At 41.8% G+C, this 20,807-nt stretch overlaps 1 protein-coding gene across 1 annotated transcript in view; it reads left to right on the forward strand.

Moving 5' to 3' along the window:
- Spin1 (spindlin 1) overlaps window positions 1-15,903 on the forward strand; it is a 50,234-nt gene extending 34,331 nt beyond the window's left edge. Inside the window, exons 4-6 of the mRNA XM_038334578.1 lie at window positions 2,872-3,125; window positions 7,433-7,666; window positions 12,268-15,903. Of these exons, the coding sequence (XP_038190506.1) occupies window positions 2,872-3,125; window positions 7,433-7,666; window positions 12,268-12,467 (688 nt within the window). The 3' untranslated portion in view covers window positions 12,468-15,903. The remainder of the gene's footprint in view (window positions 1-2,871; window positions 3,126-7,432; window positions 7,667-12,267) is intronic.
- Window positions 15,904-20,807: the final 4,904 nt, after the last annotated feature.

Below are 20,807 nucleotides of genomic sequence, written 5' to 3' on the forward strand. Positions count from 1 at the left end.
GTGTCTGAAACTTTGGGGGTTGTCAACTGTGGTTGACATGTGCATCCCTAAGCACCCCTTCATTGTTCAAGGATCACTGTTTCCTCTCTTCCTCTGTATTGTTCTACAGTGACTGTATCTGTTACTCCCTGCCAGTTCTGAGTTGAGCTGTGTGTCAGCCTTTGGTGCTACATCTAAGGGACACATAGAGATGAAAAGAGTGTTCCCCGCCTTTGGACATGCTTACAATTTTCTACTTGTGGTCTTTCTGCTTGGAAGTCAGCTTGCCCTTCTGGCTCTTGGTTTCTTTCCCAGAGGAGCCCCAAGTTCATTCTTCTGGCATAACATGCTGCTGTCCAGATTTCATTGTTTTACTGTACATGTGATTTGGTGTCTTTGCTTGGATGTGCAAAGGATGTGTTTTATGTGGCATGTCTCAGCATGAGCCGTTCTTTTTCTGACTTCCCAGGGATATAGTTTTTGAGGTGTTTAACTTAGGGTAGTTTTGGTCCTTGGCATTTGACTGTAGGCTGTGGACAACTTCTGTTGAAGTCCTTCCCCACTGCCATGTGTTTATTCCTCATTCTCTGCCTCCTGCCGCCTTTCTCTACTCATTTCTGTATTAGCCCCCACATTGTCATTTCTCCAGATTCTTCTGTGTTTGTCTCATCACCAAAACCTTCAGGTTGTTTGTTTCTTACCTTGCCTAGCTATTTTCACATTGTCTCATTCTCAACTTTTCCATTCTGTGATACATGTTCCTCTGTCAGGATCCTCTGGAGCAAGAGAACCAATAAGAGATAGAAGAATATAAAGATTATGAAAAGTTGAGTCATGTAATATTGAGGCAAGGAAGTTTCTTCCCTTGCAGTTCGTGAGCTAGAGATACTATGGAGCTGATGGTACAGTTCTGATGCAGAATCTGAGAATCAGGAGCCACTGGTGGAAGATCTAGTCCAGGAGCAGAAGAAAACCATGTTCCTGCTTGGGTCCACCAGCAGGAATAAAAAGATGGTGTGCTCCTGTTTTTTGTTGTGTGCAGCCCCTCAGCAGATTGAGTGAAGCCCGTTTGCACTGCTGAGGTCACATCCTTTTTCCTCGGCCCAGCAGTTCAAATACTGATCGCTTTCCAGAACATTCTCAGACAACCCCAGAAACAGGCACCTCTTGGCACAATTACCTGGACAGCTTCTCTTACCTGGCTTCTGTTATTTGCTTAGTGCTGGTAATAGCTTTATCTACTACATGGATTTATTTTCCTGACTAACCTCTACTACCTATTAAAACTCAGTCAAGAATGTTTCTTTCTTCTTTAAACTACTTCTGTATATTGTACATCAGGATCCCTGGGCTGGAGAGGAGGTGACCTTAGAAGTTCCTATGCCTCCTTAGCTCTGCTTGGGTGTCCTGTTTAAAACAAGATTTCCTTTAGCCACCTGTGTCTGCTGTGATCCTGTCTCTGGACTTTCTTACCTGGCTCTAGTCACTCCCTGCTTAGTTAGGCGTTTGTACTCATATGGCCTGGGGACATGGCTCTCCCTCCATTGAAAGAAGGTGTGCTGCTTTCTCAGAAGGTTCTGAGGGCAGAAGACTGGTGAGGAGAGTGTGGGAGTGTCTGGTTGAGAGGTTCTACACGTGGCCTCACTCCCTTTCCCGGTTCACTTTGCCTCAGCTCTCATTCCCTCTCGGCTCAGTGCTTAATTGCCTCAGATGTCCTTTATGTTTGCAACAGACCCACTGTTTCCAGGACCTCTGACAGGCTAAGTACATATAAACAGTAAATGCTTTAGCTTTAGCTATTGTAATGACAGTAAATTTTTAAGAAATTATGAAATGCCATGTGAGCCTCTTCAGCCCTGTTTGCTCTTGGCACACAGCAACATCTGTCAAGTTGGTTTGATCCAAGTTACATCCAAGCCAAGTCTTATCCGTTGTATTTGTATTTCAGAGTGTAATTAACCTCCCACCTCCCTATCAAGAGCCAGGATGGGCATTGGGAAGATGACTGTGTAAAGTGCTTTCTGAATAAGCATAAGGAACTAAGCTTGGGTCCTCGGATGGGGCATGTGTCTGTAATCCCCATAGTTTGGGGGCAGGGCTAAGATAGATGGGTCCTGGGAACTCATTGATAAGCCAGTCTAGCCTAAATGGCAAGTTCTAGATTCAGTGAGAGACTGTTTTGGAAAATAATGTGGAAAGCAGCAGAGGAAGACACTTGATAGCAACTTCTAGCCTCTACATGGATACACATATTCTTATATGTGCATGTGTGTATAAACACAAACAACCAAAGTATTAGCATTTCGTGTAAATATTTAAATCACTAGTTTGATGTTGCTGCAGTATTTCTAATATTACATTATTATTTGTCATAAACTGTTATAAGGTGCTTGTGAGTTATTCTAGTATGTGAGGAAATTGTGCTTCTGAGCGAACTCTGTAGTCCAACTGTATGTTGGTTAGTTTATTTCAGGGTTACCAGGGCAAAAAAAGGAATAAAATGTTAAGTCATGAGGTTTTTTGTTTTGTTTTAAATTTGTGTTTGGGAGTGCTTCCATCAGGTATGTTTGTGTACTCCATGTGTGCCTGATTCCTGAGAAGGCCAGAACGAGGACATTCACCATATAGATGGCTGGAAAGCAAACTTAGGTCATCTGCAAGATTAGCTGATGCTCTTACCTACTGAGGCATCTCTTTAGCTCTTTGTTTTTGAAGCACATTTGGCTCTGCAGTCCAGACTGGCCTGAAACTTGCAGTCATTCTGGCTCACTAGGAGGAGTTTGCCCATGCATGCCTTAGGGTCATGTGTAATGATGAACATGTAAGCTAGTGACTGTATATAGTCCAGATATGCATATTTGTGAGAATAATACATTGTATGTGTGAATACAGAAAACATCGGACCAGTGTGGGACCAAGCAAACCCATGTCCCAGCCCCGGCGGAACATCGTAGGCTGCAGGATTCAGCATGGGTGGAGAGAGGGCAACGGACCTGTCACCCAGTGGAAGGGGACTGTCCTGGACCAGGTGCCCGTGAATCCTTCCCTGTATCTTATAAAGTATGATGGATTTGACTGTGTTTATGGACTAGAACTTAATAAAGATGAAAGAGTTTCTGCACTTGAAGTCCTCCCTGATAGAGTTGGTAAGTCTTTAAAGTTATTCTTTTAAAAACCTTATTATTTTAAAAAGTGGCAATTGAATGCTTTTTGATTCTCATTATTAGTGTTTGTTACTTCTATCAGACCTCAGACACCTCTGATAAACATTTACCACTTATAAACACAGAAACTGACCCGGAGAAGATGATTTGAAACCACAGTTAAGGGCTTATGAGGGATATAAAGATGGATCTTTGACCTAGAGATTTCCGGTTTTCCAGTGGCTCGTGTTGTCTGTGATGGTCATTGGCTCACTGACATGGCACGTTGACTTGACAGCTCAGGAAATAGTAGGTCATTTTGGCTTGTTGTCTATTGCAAACACTAAATGTCCTTGGAAGCATCCAGGAAGAGAGTCCCTTTTTCAGTAAGCTTTGCAAGTGGAAAACTTGTTCTGTCCTGTGGTCTCAGGGTTACTTTGTAAATGTTCCTTAAGGCACAAAGTTTAAGTTAAAGGTAATGATTATTGATGGCAACTTTAAGTAGGATATTCACAAGTTAATATTACTTAAAAGTATATGTTTCAAAATGTTTTGCTGCTGCTAACTGCTGCTTCTTAAAATACTGATGTATATTCTTTCAAAGTTGCCTTTAAGTCTTTGTGCCATTTGAAAATTAGGCCCCACAGTTCTGAAAAGTCTTCTCATTCTCTGTGAAGTTATATTTTCACAGAGTTTTACATTTTAATCCTCTTTTTCAGCTTTTTTTTTTTTTTCTTTTTTTGAGACAGGATCTAAGGCTATAACACTTTCTAGGGCAGAACTTGAGCCCCATGGTCTCCAATGCATGAGCTCAAATGGTCGGTCTTGTCTCTGCCTCCTGACTGACTAGCTGGAATGGTGGGCACGTGCCACACACCTGGCTGTCGACTTCTCCTAGTGTAACTGAGGTCAGACTTCCTCCTGGAAATGTGGATGTTAAATGCCTTACTGATTCCTTAGAAAACTGTAACTGCATGCTTTGGTGGTGTTGCGTGGTGGTAGGCATCTTCTGACTCAGGATTTCAGTCTATCTGCTTTCTAAGGCAAAGCTTCTCTCATCAATATTCATAGGATAGGAGCAAATCTTGTGAGCACCCTGTTGTATGTCACCAAGGGTGGTGTGTATTCTTTATAGATTTGGGTTGTCTCGTTTGTCAGAGGACATGGATTATCGTTGTAAATTAGAGTACTTTGAAGAGAGGAGTCCAAATGGTGGTTCAGATCAGAAAGATACTGTGTCCAATACAGTTAGTAAGTAGTCCACTGCCTCAGACTCTGGAGGGCTAGAATTACAGATGTAAACAACCATACTTGACTAGACATGCATTCTTAACTTAAGTGTTTATTATGAGAGTAGAATCTAGAAAGTTACTTGCTTTTTGTGTTCTGTATAGGAGGAAACAGTCTTCTAGCCCACTTCAGTGTGTACATTGAATTTTAATTATAGTGATACTAGAGATGGCGAAAAAGCCAGCTGAAGAGACTGAAGAGCATGTGATGGTGTCAGTGGTTCCCAAGGCAAGATCTGTGGACCCTTAAGGTCCCGAACTCCATTATTTCCCCTACATTAAGATAAGAATTTGTTCCCCTTACCCTCAGTTATTCACAGTTGCAGTGTGGAGTTCCTTCTTCTACAGGAAAAGTCTGCATAACTCATCATGCATACACACATAGACACACACACACACACACACGAACCAAGTTTGATAAAGAAAATTGCAGAATTTATTGTCTGCATCATTTTGTACATGTGCTCTCCATTCTTGTCTTTAGGGATTTGACTAATCCAGATGGGTTTTTTTTGTTTGTTGTTTGTTTTTCTGTGACTTATTTTATCCATCCACAAAGTAGCACATGGCAGGAATGCTTTCCCTTTGAACACTGGCAGTCATACTCTGATATAAACCTATGTACCCCATTTTGTTTATCCATGACCCTTTTCATGTTGGAAGCTGCTGTGGATGTGGCTATCTGTGACTTCTCTGAAACCTTCCTATTCTTTTGGGTGATTTCTCCCAGAAGTGGTTTTGCCTAATCATAGGGTCTTATAATTCGTGTTTTCTTAATGGAATTGCCACAGTGTTCCCTGTGTTGTTGAGGCTTACAGCTCCAGCAGCAGTGCACAGCGGCTTCAGCTCTCCAACTCTGCCACCATCACCTAGTGATTTCTGTTTTGATAGTAACCATATGTAGGTGTAAGGATAACAGTTAAGGCTGTGTGTCCCTGCATGCTTGTTGCTATTTGTATATCATCTTTGGAGAAATATTCCTTCAAGTTTCATATTTTTAATCAGAAGAATTTTGTGTGGTTGTTGTCGTTGAGTTGTAGTGTAACAGTTTAAACAGTTTGAAGAGTTTAATGGTAATTGGTTCAGACTGTTGCTGCTGACCATTAGGAGTTACTGCTTGCATACTTTGTAGTATTAGGTGAGCATCTAGAATTATCTGGGGGGAAACTCACATCATTGTGAGGCTGGATCTCATGTAACTGGAAACAATAGTTTGAATGAAGTCGTTTTTAAAAACTACACATTAAGGGAACTAGAGAGACGGCTTAGTAACTTAAGAATGCTTGTTGAGAATTAAGAGGACCATACCCACTGAAGAGGACAGACATCCAGCAAATGCCTATCACAACAGTTCCAAGGGCTCCAACATCCTTCTCTGGCCTCTGCATATACCCAAAAACATAACTTGTGTTCATCTATACACAAAGAAAAAATATTTTTAAAAGACATTTTAAGTAGGTATTAAGGTTTGCAAAAATGTGGTTTTTTTTAATTTTTAATAGTTTTTATTGATTGCTGGCTTGAAGAAGAAGCCATTGGTGTGTATGTGCCTCCTGTATGTTGTGTTTGGGGGGGGGGGTGTGATTTTGTGCTGTTTCTGATTACTGTTACATATGTAACACCATGAACAGGTTGTGTGTGTGTCCTAATTAAATTGAGTAGCAGTATATTTGCCTAGCTAGAAAATCTGAATTTCTTTTCCTTTTGATTTTAATAGAGAAGCTAGATAAGTGACTAGAGAGGAGATCTGATTATTCTGAAAGACAGTTGTCTAGAATGTGAGTACTGGTGAGACCTTAACGTCAATAGGACCCCTTATAACCTGTCTAGTATTTTTTAAATATTTGTTTATTTATTATGTATACAATATTCTGTCTGTGTATGTCTTCAGGCCAGAAGAGGGCACCAGACCTCTTTACAGATGGTTGTGAGCCACCATGTGGTTGCCGGGAATTGAACTCAGGACCTTTGGAAGAGCAGACAATGCTCTTAACCACTGAGCCATCTCTCCAGCCCCACCTGTCTAGTATTAAAAACAACACACAGAAACAGAAAGCCTTTCAATTTTTTATACACACACACACACACACACACACACACACACACACACACACAGGCTATCTCATGATACCATACCGGCAGTCTGAAACTGCTAAGTGCTAGAAACGGGGTGAGCCTCTGCTTCACCGCAGTGTCCAGATACCTACCATGTCAGCAAATCCATAAAGTAAGACAGCTTTAGGTGATGAGGACTGTTAACTAAGAACAGAACAACACATGATGAGGCTGGTGGTGCCATTTGCCCCTGGTTGTCCTGTTGAGCTCTAGAGACCTTGTGGAAATAGCCTGTCCCCTGAAGAAGGAAGAAAATTTGTCTGGGTAGATGGGGTATGCCTCGAAGAGAGGCTGGACTTAGGGGCTGAAGGATGGCAACAAGGTGAGAAAATTTTAAATGATAAATGACAGTTTTCTCTAGATAGTGCAGTGTTCACTCTGATTACTATGGAGATTAGATTGTAGGCATAAGAGTAAATAAAAAAACTATTATCAGAATATGAAAATAAAGTGATAAGCGAACTTCCAGTTTCTTTTATCACAATAACAAAATGCTATTAATTTATGTTATTTATGTGAGGGTGGGTAGGCTAATGGAGAGTTCAGAGGAGTTCAAATGTTACGAAGAAAGGGTCAGGAACCATGTGCTGTGTGGGAACTCTGCTCTTTCTGTCTGTGAATCGGATACTAACTCATACTAAATAAGCAGTAACAAAAACCACTTAAGACCTGTGGTTTAGGTGTAATACCGAGGAACTAAATCTAAAAATAAGAACAAAACAGATTGTTGTTCACCTTGGGCCAGATTTCTTCCTGTTTAGTTCACATGTGTGCCAGCCCTGCCTTTTCGTTTGGTAGTTGCTTAGATCTCTTGGCCACGCTCATGTTCACTAATGATTTGCATGGGGAAAAAGCTTTTCTCTGTTAGTAAACACTTGCTCAAGTGTTTTGCTCTTTTAATTCCAGCCACATCTCGGATCAGCGACGCACACTTAGCGGACACAATGATTGGCAAAGCAGTGGAGCACATGTTTGAGACAGAAGATGGCTCTAAAGATGAGTGGAGGGGAATGGTCTTGGCACGGGCACCTGTCATGAACACATGGTTTTACATCACCTATGAGAAAGACCCTGTCTTGTACATGTACCAGCTCCTAGATGATTACAAAGAAGGCGATCTCCGCATCATGCCTGATTCTAGTAAGTTGGCCACATCAGCAACTTCTGGGTTTGGTGATCTGAAAGGAATTAATATTTTAGCTAAAGTATTTGAGTAATGGGTTTGCAGGTGTGTTTTTTTGTATGTACAAACTTTTCCTTGTGAATTTTAGGTGATAAAAATGTTAGGTCTTTTGGAAAGGTTATTTTAAATTTTTAGAAATATATTGGGATTTTTTTTTTATTAGTGGAAAGTATGCGACCATGTAGCGAATCAGGTGAATCCATTCCATTTATATATAGCAGCTGTTTTCTCACTGTCAGTCTGGCTTTTCCTACTTCTTCCTGATTTATTTTGCAGCTGGTCATCTACAGTGATAATTTAATCTGAATATTAGACTTCAGAGAATAATAGTTTCAGAAAACTTAATTGGAGGCTTAACTCAGTGCTATAGATAGGGCTTGCCAAGCATGAATGAGGCTCTGAGTTGAATTCCTAGCACACAACAAAACAGAACTGAGCCAGGGAGGGAACTTTCCATAGCAGCTAAATCACAGACAAAGTGGGAATGGTGGAGCTAATGTGGGGTGACCTGGTTTTGGAAGCTTGGTTTTTGTTCTTTGAGAAGGTCTTGTCGTGTAGCAGAAGTTGACCCAGACCTAACTTTATAACTCAAACTAGCCTTGAACTCAGTCCTCCTGCCTCAGGCTCCCGAATGCTGGGACTAACAGGAATGCATCCCTGTGCCCAGGCAGGTTTTGCTTTAAACAGAGCAGTTTTCATTTTGCTGTCATTTTTGTGCCCTGAAGTCAATACAGTGCTTTTTAGTGTGGTCACAGATGTGTGTGCTCATTGAGGTAGTTAGCTTCAGAATACTGCTCCATCAGAAAGGCCCCGCTGCTCACTACCCGTCACCACACCCCAGCTTTTGAGAGGCACACCTTGATTTTTCTGCTTAGACCTGAAGATGACCTTGAATTCCTGATTGCCCTGCTTCTCTGCTTCTTCACTGTGCCCAGCTTTTTTTTTTTTTCTCATCTCCATCTCCCTATCTTTACTCAACAGCCTAAGCAGCTGTGGATACGTTGACTTTCTGGATACATTTTCCTGTTGTGGACTCCACGGGAATGGATTTTATGGGACCTTTTGTGACTTAGGTTTTTTGTTTGTTTGTTTGTTTCATCAGGGTTTCCTCGTATTGGACCATGCTTTAGGATTTCATCCTTTATAAATAGTGTTCAAGTTATAAATTATTATATAGAGTATACCCTATTTGATTTGTTTAGCTGTTGATTCATATTTGGGTTGTTACTATGTTTGGTTTGTGTGGATATTGGTGCTTTGTAAACGTTTGCATCTGAGGCTCTCTGGGATTTTGAAGTGGAATTGCTGGGTCTTAGCGACAGCTCCAGGTTTCATTGTTTCGTTGCGTCCTTCACATTGCCATCAACAGTGGGTGAGGGTCTGCTCCCCTCATGTTCCCACCAGCACTCGCCATGCTTTAAGTTCATCCTAATAGTTCCTCTAGTGAGGATGAAGTAGTCTCCTGGGTGGTTTGCTTTGTTTTCCTGGTGACTACTGATGTCACAGGGATCTTTGTGTGCTTACTGTACATTTGTATATCTCTGGTGACATGATTGTTCAGGGTCAGCATTCGAGATACTAGTCTTTTATTAGAAATCAGATATACTATGTTCTTCTGTTGGCTCTCTTTTCACTTGGCAATGTCCCCCAGAGTTATAACAGAGTCTTGCTATGTCGCTTAGGATGGCCTGCACTTTGCCATATAGTTCAGACAGGCCTCAAACTCTCCATCTTCCTACATTAGCCCCTGGGGTGCTAGAATTACAGGCGTGTGTTGCCATTTCCCCTCTCTTTTCACTTCTTTGATTGATCTTTGATACCCAAGTATTTAACTTTCAGGCCCAGTTCATCTGTTTCTTTTGTTACTTGTGCTTTTGGTGTCTTAAGCATTGCAAATTTTGTAATTGGATTTTTATTATTATTATTATTATTATTAAAATGTGGTATAGCGTGAAGTGAGGATGTAAGAGTTCAACTCATTCTTTTTCATGTAGCACCCCTTGGACTTAGCTCTGCTTGTTGAAAAAACTATTCTTTCCTCCATAGAATGGTTTTGGCACCTTGTTGAAAATCATTTGGCTGTGGATACGTGAATGTGTCTGGACCCCAGTTCTGTTCTCCCGTTTCTATGTCTGTCCTTGCAGATCCCATACTGTCTTCATTGCATTGCTTTGTAGTAAGTATTGACGTCAGAAGTACAAGACCTCTCCCTACTGCTTCCTAGGACTGTCCTGGCTGTTCTGGATATCTTACAGTTGCATATGAATTTTAAAATCAGTTTGCTAATTTTCATAAAGAATTCTGTTGGGGTGCTGATGGCATCGGTGTTTGTCTGTAGAATATACTGCCCTCTCATGTTCATAAATAGTAGCAAGTCTTCCAGTCTGCAAGTGAGGATGCTTTTTAAAACTTTGAGCTTTGTGATGGTTTTCAACCAAGTTTTATAATTTTCAGAGTCTAAACATTTCCTTTCTTTTGCCACTAAGAATTTTTTTAAGTTACTATAAGTGGAATTGTTTTCTTAATGTGATTTTTGGATGATCCTGTTCATTTATTAATTGGTTTTTGTTTTGTTTCGAAACAGTGTCTTGCTATTTAACCAAGACCTCAAACTCAAGATTCTCTATCCCAGCCTCCCGAGAGCTAGAATTGTAGGCATAAACCTCCATCTACATCAGGCTGAACCTTTTCTGAAAGGACTGTTTCCTCAGACACGTGGACCCGTGCGTGGCCTGAGACATTGTGATTAGCAAACACTGTTAGTGGTGTGATGGTCATTTCAATTTCTTTCTAAAAACCTTTTTTAAAAGTTGTTTTTCTATGAAGAAAGTCAGTTAAGGAACGTACTGATAATGCTTATCTGATCTGGAATGACTACTTAATTTTTTATTGAAGTTTGTTCATTTTTTACAAAGAAAATTATTTGTATACTCTAGGATTTATGTTCTGAAGAGTGTTCTTTAAAAGCATTCTCCAACTGTAGAGGAAGATCCATCCAAGCAAGTGCTGGTGTGCTAAGAATAGATGTGCAAGTCCTTTACACATAACGCTGCAGCTTTTCCAGCCACTTCTTGATCTCTCATTCCTTTCCCAGCTTCGTTTCTTGTCAGTTATGTGGAGGTTTATCTCCTGTTAGAATAGTGCTGACGTTCTGGTAAACCCTGAAGCAGCCCTCTCCCTGTGGTTTGAATCCGGTCCCTTTGCTGGCTAAGTAAGCTTCATTAGAAGTGTAGACCCTCGGGGCTCCTGTCAAATCACTGGCATTATGCATTTGGAATCCGTGTGCGGTGATAATAGGGCAGTGTTCCCGCGGGAAGGGAAGTTTTGAGGAGAAGATACTTCTTTTTTCCACTTTGCTCTAAAAGAACTGATCATGTGCAGGGGTTCAGTTTATATTGTGTGTTTGTACCAGAATCACTGTGGTGGGTCTCAGATAGTCATTGAGTTAGCCGGCTTGCTGTAGTTAGAGGGAAGATGTTAATGTAGATATGCTACATGCACCACACTAGGAAGCTGTGCTTGTAGACTTCTGTACCTCAGTCATGCCGAGGTCACAGAGACTGTTTGCTCACCTGAGATATGGCCAGCCTGAAGCCCATCTGCTTCTCTAAAAGCTTGGCTTTTCTCTGAACTTCTAAGGTGTGCTTTAAAATGTCTAGTGACTGCTTTGTATCCCCACCCCACTTTGTTTTGTTTTGGTTAGTGGTGGCTTGTTGTCATTCTGTGTTTTCCCAGAGGTAACTGCAACCTGAAGCTCTTGTAGATGGATGGTACAGGTACCTGGGCCGTCCTCAGAGATCTGTTGTTCTGTTTTCCTGGTCTGGGTGGAGTTCACCTAGTGCTTGCTTGTCAAGTGTGGAGATTTTATTTCTATTATTCTGAAACTGTGTGGAAGATGGTTAGAATGCATGGAAGTTGAGGAAAAGGAGCTTTCAGACTCACAGGTAGACCCCAGTGATACCTCAACATTTTAAGTGAGCAGCATGTTCTCAGGAAACCCTGCAGGAAAGTCTATTTCAAAGCCATTTAAACTTAATTTTAGAAAATTGCGGTTATAATTTAATTTGATCCCAAGGAGTTTGGGTTATAATTTTAAAATCATTCATATATCTGTTTGGATGAGGTTCAGTAAACCATGTGAGTGGTGTTTTGCTAAAGTACATCTCAGCTATTAATTTCTGGACTGCTTTGGCCATTTTGGTGCATTCTCATAGATGACTAATTGGGACATTGACCATGTGCCTGAAATATTTACAGAGTGGCCCTTTAAGAAAGTGTTGACCAGATCGTGATGAACTCAGGATATCTTTTTTTTGTTGCTTTTCGAGACAGGGTTTCCCTGTAGTTTCTAGAGCCTGTCCTGGAACTAGCTCTTGTAGACCAGGCTGGCCTCGAACTCAGAGATCCGCCTGCCTCTGCCTCCCGAGTGCTGGGATTAAAGGCGTGCGCCACCACCGCCTGGCGAACTCAGGATATCTTCTTTATTTTTGTTGCTAAATGCGGTAGTGATATATCTAAATATTGACTTGATTTTTTTTATTTTTTTTTTTAAATACAGATGATTCGCCTCCAGCAGAAAGGGAGCCAGGAGAAGTTGTGGACAGCCTGGTAGGCAAGCAAGTGGAATATGCCAAAGAAGATGGCTCGAAAAGGACTGGCATGGTCATCCACCAAGTTGAGGCCAAACCCTCTGTCTATTTCATCAAGTTTGATGATGACTTCCATATTTACGTCTACGATTTGGTGAAAACATCCTAGATATCATCACAAACTTTGCCAAATTTGTGGAACTATTAAATGTATAATTTGTAGACATAAAGACTTGATTGCTTTCCAGTTTAATGAAAGCTTAGATGTCCCTGCGAACCCACAATCTCCACCAGCAGAGCTGGTGTTGTTCTGAATAGTGCAGACTGATTCGAACACAAGGCATCTATGAGGGGAGTCCTCCCTCTTCAGAGCATCTGTGAGGGGAGTCCTCCCTCTTCAAGGCATCTGTATGAGGGGGTCCTCCCCCTTACAAGAAGGCTGTCTGTTGGGGGTTACAAGCAAGGTGGTAAAAGTTAAGCTAGTATCATAGTCATTTAAATCTGGATAAGTTGTAACCATTTTCCCCATCACTTTGACACACTGTCTTATTCTGCTGCCACAATGCAAGCATAGTTTGTTATTTTTGTTACTGCCTTTTTTGAGAGATTATGTATCTATAGCTACCTGTCTAGATCTGCATCTGTGTGCCTATGTATATATTACACACACACACACACACACACACACACACACAGGCACTCACCACTGGTACTCCTTTCCTTGTGGAGTGGGGTTGGGGGGTGATAATGTTTTCTCCAGTTCAACAGGAGTGCTTGATCCAAGTCAGGCATATTTATAATATGACTTTGTTTAAAATTAAATTTGGGCACGGAAAGCACACAGGGACATTAGGTTGTTTCAAAGGTCAGAATTCAGAGTACCATTTCAATCTGGAGGCTTTTAGCTATGAGTCCAGGTATAAATTAGCCATAAACAGTCAACAACCCACAGTAGAAATTAGTAAACTGTTGAGAAATCTGGGTAAAAGGCTGCCTTCAATTCGAAGCTTTGTTTTCTATGTTTTGTTTGTTTCTTGTTTCCTTTATTATTATTATAATTATTATTATTATTATTATTGCTGTTGTTACTCTTTAATCATCAGTACTTTTAAAATAAAGCCCAGGACCTTGGTTCACATGGAACAATGTCAATGTGCTTGTGGATGGCACATTGGTCTATTTGTATGCTTCCAGTCATCAGGATTTTAGTACATGGATTTAGAAGGCAACAATATAACAGTGGTTTGTATATGTGGTAAATTCCTGCAAAAACAGTACATTGGTATTAGAAGTGGTAAGTTTTAAAGTATGGCACTGTTGCCTTCTGCTAAGTTCTCTGGGGCTTTTTAGTTTTTATTACTGTTAATTGTTGATATATGATTGTGGTCAGAAGGCCTCTTCTCCCCTTCCCTTCCTGCTCCTCTTCCTCCTGGCCCCTCCACAGTGAATGTTGGACAAAAATGGCTTCTTGCCTTGACCCTGTTGTGGCAGTGTCTGTTCTTGCACCAGGTGTGCTGTTCATGCGGGTTTATTCCCTCCGTGGCCCTGGGTTTTGCATGTGCATTATATGTTATGGTGGAAGGCTGTCGTGCTAGCTGACTTGTGGGTGAATAGCATCTCTTGGCCACTGGGTGCATTTGTGATTTGTTCTGTAAGGTTGTTTGAAGCAGAGATGGAACTGAAAATGTGATTGGTTGACTCACCTAACATCTGCTTGGTCTCACTTGTTTTGGAAGATCCCCAGTGACCTGTCAGCTGGGAGAAAGATGGTTTGTAAAACCAGTCTCTTGTAGAGATTGAAAATCCTTTCTGTGGCTAGACAGATGTTGATACTGTCAAGCACACACCAGAGCTTTGGCCTAGTGTAGGTCTGCTACCTTGTTGGGGCTCTTCCTGATGTAAGAAATCATTCCATGATTCAAGGAGCATGGTTACTGGATACCCATGTAGTCTTCATGAGGCTAACAGCCTCATGCTTCTGGATGGTCACAACTGCTCACCATGTGAACACAGTACCTCAGTTCTGTCCCTGGCTGCAATCACCCTGTGCTCAGTGTTTCCCCAAAGGGACCCAGGGACAAGCTTCTCAATGCAGTGTGATATACCCTATTCTTCAGTGCTTCTAGTGTATGTGACCAGGTGTCGTCATGCATGTAAATCTGAGCTGAGTCTGACTCCTGTGGCGCAGGTGGGTGAGTGTGTCCTGCATGGACTGACAGTGCAGAACATAGCATGGTGACTGGAAAGGAATGTTCATTTTGAAATGTCCCGAGGGCTGGATCTGTTTAGATGTGTCTGCCATTATCTGATGATTGCATTGTGGTTTTCTGCAAGCAGCCCACATTAGTTTGGTTACCTGTGAACTCCTGGTCCAAAGGAATACAACATGATGTTGGTGATAACTTTGATCACTATTCCATTTATTGCCTTTACGTAAGGCTGAGGGAAGGGGAAGGTTTTTGTTTGTTTGTATTTTTATTGTTTTTCCATCCCTCCCCCACTCTTCTTTTGGTGGCTTCCACCACCCTGAATGGTGACTGACTCTCCTCCTGAGCCTGCCACCTCAGGCTTCCCTTAGGCTCACAGTTCAGATCTGCATGCATTGCTTGCATTGTTCTGGTATCTGAGTGTTGATTCCTCATTTAGGAGTTCAACATTAATTTCCAAAATTATGGGGCTTGTGGCAACACAAGGCGTGAATCTGTGTATAAAATTTATTGGCCTTCCTCACTTACCTGCTCTAGTATCGTATCGTGTGTGCGTGCGTATGTGACGTCAGGCTGCCACGTAAACTTCAGAGAAGAACCTTAAAACAGACCATCCTTTTTTGCATGCTCTCTTCTAAGTAGAATGTTCAATGTAACTAAGTAAAATTGCATGTTAAAGAGACTTAGGTTCTTTCTTTCTTTCTTTCTTTGGATTTGCTTTTGGTTTCCTGTATATTTGCTTACTGTGCTGTTCTAGTGGTTGTAGGGTAAAGACGCACTGGTGAAGCAGTCGTAGCGCCGACAGGTGATTCCAGTTGTATATGTCACACAGCATTCGAAGGGACTGTGCACGCTCTAAAAATCACAGTTGCTTCTAAGCCAGATTTCATTTCTTTTCTTGTTTTATGTGCCAAACCCTGAAGTGCATTGGGCCTGAATCTCTGAACACTGTTGACCCATTAGAAAGAAGACTGCGCTGATTGTCACAGATTGTAGTGCCTGAAAACACTTAATGCTGATTGTCCAAGAGATGAGAGTCCTCCAAAGATGACACAGGAAAAATTACTCATAAAATAATCGTGGTTGAAATTTCTGTGTTCCTTGGGAATGCTGCACTCTGTGTATTCTCCATCATTGGTGCAGTTCGAGCGAATGAATAGAGTTCAGAGGTCTTCGTGTTCACATTTAAAACTAGATAAATGACCTCATTTTTTTGAGCTTGAATTCATTTTTAATTTTAACTTTATTTTATACGTGTAGACAGTTCCCTGTTCTCTGCATTTAGAAGTATACACAGTATAACTGTTAATTCTGTAAGTAATTTTTATAATTATGATGTAACTCTATCCTTCCTTAAAACATTCAAAATAAACCCTTTATGTGCAACTTCTGACTGAACTTTGTGCTGCTGTGTTGACTCTCTTTCTGAAGTCAGATGGCATTTCCACACATGGCAATGTCAGGTTTGATAGCAACAGAAGGAAATGTATGTTTGCTTAAACAGTGACAGTAGTACAGTCGGTGGAAGGAAAAGCTGTCAGTATTCCGTGTGCCTAAGTGTTAGTTTCTGATGTGATATTAATGAGAAATGTTAGTTAATTGTGACTTTAAACTTAAAACATTTACTATATATAGAACTCAATAATGTGTCTTGAATATTTTCTAACCTCCCTATCCTTTGACTATTGACTATAGTGCTTTCATTCATACTTAAATACCAGTCAGTGAGACTTGGTAGTACAAGATGCCTTTATTACCCATGTCTGTCTCTTGGTAATTTTAATTCATACTAAGTAGAGAATTAATAATGTTCTTAAATAGTTTTTAAAATGTCTCTGTTACTAATTCTGACAAACGTAACTCGTGTTTAAGGCTTGGTTGGGGAAATCCATGCATTCCTCTGCTGTTAGAATAGTTGGTACTTGGTAGCTTCAGGACTTGGTGCTGCCAGAGCCACAGTGCTTACTGTGTGGCTGAGGGTCAGGCCTGCCAGGCTTTTGGGTGGGGTGGGGGAGACTGCAGTGAGAGAAAGGAATGGGCCTTGGGATTCAGTCTGGCTTTCATAACTTTCCTTGCTGAACGCACATGGCTCACCGATGTGTACTGAAGGTGCAACTCAGCAAATGTTTTCTGGAAAAAGGAACAGTTTAGTCTGAAGGTTGGGTACCGATGGCCAGTGAATCAAGTCTGTGTTTGAGTAAACTGACCCTGTGGGAAACTTGGGGTCTTGTTCTCCCTTCTTCTCTTGGTGCAGCTAAAACCTGGTGGTGAAATCATTTGACACTAAGGAGACTCGAGTGGATCCTTAGGAAGGGCCTTGCTGATAGCGTGTTCTGTCATTTCGTTACCAATAGTCCTTTCCTTCCTCCTTTGCAGAGGAAGGCAGGACAAGGCATGGGGGGGGGGCTGTGTCAGGATTTTAGGGGTGTGCAGACTTAGCCTGTTTTGTCTAGCTCTCAGTGCTAACCACTTCAGTCATCAGTAGTATAATATCCTCTGAAGCATCTTTTTGTAGACACATGAATTGATGCATGTGTGTATGTCTGTATTTTGAGGCAAAGATTCGCTTTAGCCCAGACTGGCCTTAAATTCATGACTATCTTCCTAGATGCGGAGCTTAAAGGTATGAGTCACCACCACCCTGGCAAAAAAGTATTTTGAACTTAGAGTTGTCTTGGTCTCTAGAATCCAGGCCTTTGTTTCTCTATATTATTAAGAACTTGTTCCAAAGTTGCTTTTCATCCATTTGCTCTCCGGGTGGGTTTGTATGTATTCTGTGTGTACTTGTTCTTCAGTTGGGTTTGTATGTGTTCTATGTGTACTTGTTAGTGGGAGTGCACCTGGAGGTAGGAATCGGGTGTATCTTGATTTCATGTTCTGTTTGAAACAAAAGAGCTTTGCAGTCACCAACTCAGCTAGGCTAGCCAGCCATGTGTTCTGGAAATCCAGACTCAAGTCCTGCACCAGACACTTTCCAGACCAAATATCTCTCCTGCCTCCCCTCCCCCCTTTTTTGACACTCTCATGTAGCCCAGGTTGGTCCCAAACTCCTAATCCCCCTGTTTCCACCTCCTGAGTTCTGTGATTGCAGGCATATACCACCATACCTAGTCCAATGTTGTTCTTAAAGAAATTAAGTTATATCGTATAATTAGAAGTGAATTTCTTAGGCCCAGGCTTTGCCTTCTCGTACTAATTTTTATGCTGAGTGGTTTGTCCTATGTCCTGCACCAGTTTCCAGCCTGCGGTGTTTCAGAGAAGCAGCCATTCCAGATTGACAGCTGCCTTTGAAGACTGGATTCAGTAAACCATGTAGCAGGTGGGTCTGATATTTCCTCGACACCTAAGATTGCCTTAAAATGATATGTTTTCTACTTAGTCGAGTGAGATACCATTGTCCCTGCCAGCCCAGCATGGACAATCCTCTACCTGCATGTCCTCACATCTGTTGGCTGTCACAGTAGTTGAATAGGCTTGCTCAGCTGAGTATTGAAATGTCATGGCTCCTTTCACTTTGTACTTCCTCAGAGAACTAGGTTTTAGGTACTGCATGAACTACCTAGAGTCCATTAGAGTAAGAGTGGTCCATTATATACATGACTTTAGAGTTCTATTTATGAATTGGAACTGATGAGAAAGGGTTGGGGACTATTATTAAACCTCGAAATTCACAAAGACAACTTTGCTGATGACTCAGGATTGGGATGCAGCCTTCTGAATTGTCTTCATATACAGATTCAAACCTGCAAAATAGCATTGAAATTTCTTGCCCTGAGTTTGGACTTTGTAAGATTTGGCATCCACTGTCTCCTGCCTTCCCTTTACCCAGACACTTAACAGGCATTCACTAGGACAGCCAGGAAGAGGGACAGCACCTGCAACTTGTTCTTGCCATTTTTCTTTGTCTTGGTATTGTGTTAACTCTGGGTGTGTGCTCTTTATCAGGAACCTGTCGTTTAGTTTTTGTTTTTAATGGGGGGAGGAGAGGTATTCTTGTGCCACAGGTAGTATGTGGAAGCCAGAGGACAGCTGTTGGTTTTCTTTACTTATGGGTCCCATGGATCAAACTCAAGTTGTTGGGCTTGGGATTGGTGGCAAGCACCTTTACTGAACCATCTTGCCAATTCAGGGCTGTAGGTGGACTTTTCTTTCCCACCCGTCAGTTCACAAATAACCAACACAGAGACTCAATATTATTTACAAATGCTTGGCTAATAAAATAACTCAGGCTGTTATTAGTTAACTCTTAGATTTAAACTAACCCACATTTCTTATCCATGCTTTACTGCATGGCTTGGTATTTTTTTCCCAACTTGCTTATCTCTGTGAGTCCTCTCTCTGCTCTTCCTCCCCATATTCTCAGTTTGGTCATCCTACCTATGCTTCCTGTCTGTCCAACCAGTCAGCTTTTTATTAAGCCTATTTGAGTGGCAAAGCTTTACAGTGTACAAGAGGGTTATTCCACAGCACTGGAGACCTGATTTTAACAAAGTGACGATCAGAGTTTCTTCTGGTTTCTGTTGTGAAATAGTTTCAATCATGGCTTCGTTTCTTAATCTAATTTTAAAGAACATTTTATTTTTAATAATGGGGGGCATGTCTGTCTGTGCCTGAGTTGGAGTATGTACATGTGAAAGTGGTGCCCACAAAGGCCAGAAGAGAGTGCTATTTCCCCCTTAAGGTGTAGGTGGTTGTAAACAAGCTAATGTGAGTGCTGGGAACTGAACTTGGTTCCTCTGGAAGAGCCCCCAATTAACCTGTCACCTCTCCAGTCCCCTCTTTATCCAAATTTGACTCTTCGCACTAGGAAGGATGAGGTTTTTCATTGTCAGATTCTAGCTGCAGAGGGGAGCTGAACATTAATGCACAGTGTGCTTAAGGTGTCCAGTTTGCACCACAGCAGGACTGCAGTCCTCTTACCTGCATAGCCTAGGGTGCAGTCTCTTCCATGACATACATGAGAGGTTAGCTGGCCTGCAGAGTCAGTAAGCTGTTAACATTGTGTGCTCTGTTGAGGCCCAGGAGACCTCAGATTGAAGATTTGTGAAAGAAGGGGCATCCATTTCATGTTTGAGCCAGGAAGTGCCACCTCTCCCTTTGTAAGTGGTGAAGCTTACAATGGGGGCACCTGGCTAGACGCCGAAGCCTTTGAGAGTGGCATTCTGACCTTGAGGAGAGCCGCTTTCTTGCAGGTGTGACACAAGAGCATGGCATCCCCCTTGATCCTTTGTGTCAGCCCTCTGTAGATTCCAAATAGCTCATCTTCGCAGAGGTTTGAAAGTTTGTGCTCCTAGAAGCTCCTAGAAGAAAATTCCCTGTGAGTCAGCATTTACCTTAGATTTGGACGCTGATGGCTGAACATCGATGGTGTGCATTTGCTGTGGCTCTTTTCCTCTTCCCAACTGGAAAACTGGCCGCTTTGTTGCAGTCTTTTTCTAATTTAATGGATACCTCAAGTGCTTTTTTTTTTTTTTTAATTTTAAAATTCTGAGGTATAATTGTAAAGCTGCCATATTCTTCCCCTGGGGCTTCGTCACGTGGTGAGCCATGTATGCGGGTAACAGCAGCAGCAAAAGTAAAAGTTTGGTTCTTGCAAGAGAAGACAGTAGATTGCCTTTCAGAAGGATTAATAGTTTCATGGTTTAGAAAACACAGCTGGAACTGTTGAGACTTGCTTAGTGTAGAGTTTCAGATGTTAATGTCCTCCAAGTCTTCAAATTGTTTTTAATCTAGGTTGACTTAAAATTTTTTGTTACATTTAGGGGTGAAGGGCACTGTTAGCATGCCACAGCAGCCATGTGCATGTCGGAGGACAGCTTGTGGGAGTTAACCACGGCCCCCAAGACACTGAAGTCAGGTCAGATTTGTCAGCCAGTACCTTCCCACTGATCCGTCTTGATGGTCTCCCTGTGTGACTTCAATGCTCTGCAGATGTTAAAACTGTGTTTTGTTTGCTGCTTTGGTTTATTCATTCTCCCTCCTTTTCACTTTGTATACCCCTATCCCTCGTCTCCAGTTCTCAGACGACCTCGAACTACCTCCCTGTGGTAGAAATAGAGTGTGCGCCATCACATTCATGTGCTCTGCCAACTGCGCTACATCCCGTACTAGTGTTCTCTCCCAAAGGTCAGGGTGATTGGCGAGATAGCCCAGAGGTAAGAGCACTAACTGCTTTTCCAGAGGACCTGGGTTCAGTTCTCAGGACCCGCATAGAAGCTCAGAACTGTCTGTACCTCCAGTTTCAGGAACCCTGACCTCTTACACCAGTGCACTATAAAATAAATAATTAAAAATTAAAAAAA

Source organism: Arvicola amphibius, chromosome 6 (genome assembly GCF_903992535.2).
Source record: "Arvicola amphibius chromosome 6, mArvAmp1.2, whole genome shotgun sequence".
Taxonomy (NCBI): Eukaryota; Metazoa; Chordata; class Mammalia; order Rodentia; family Cricetidae; genus Arvicola; species Arvicola amphibius.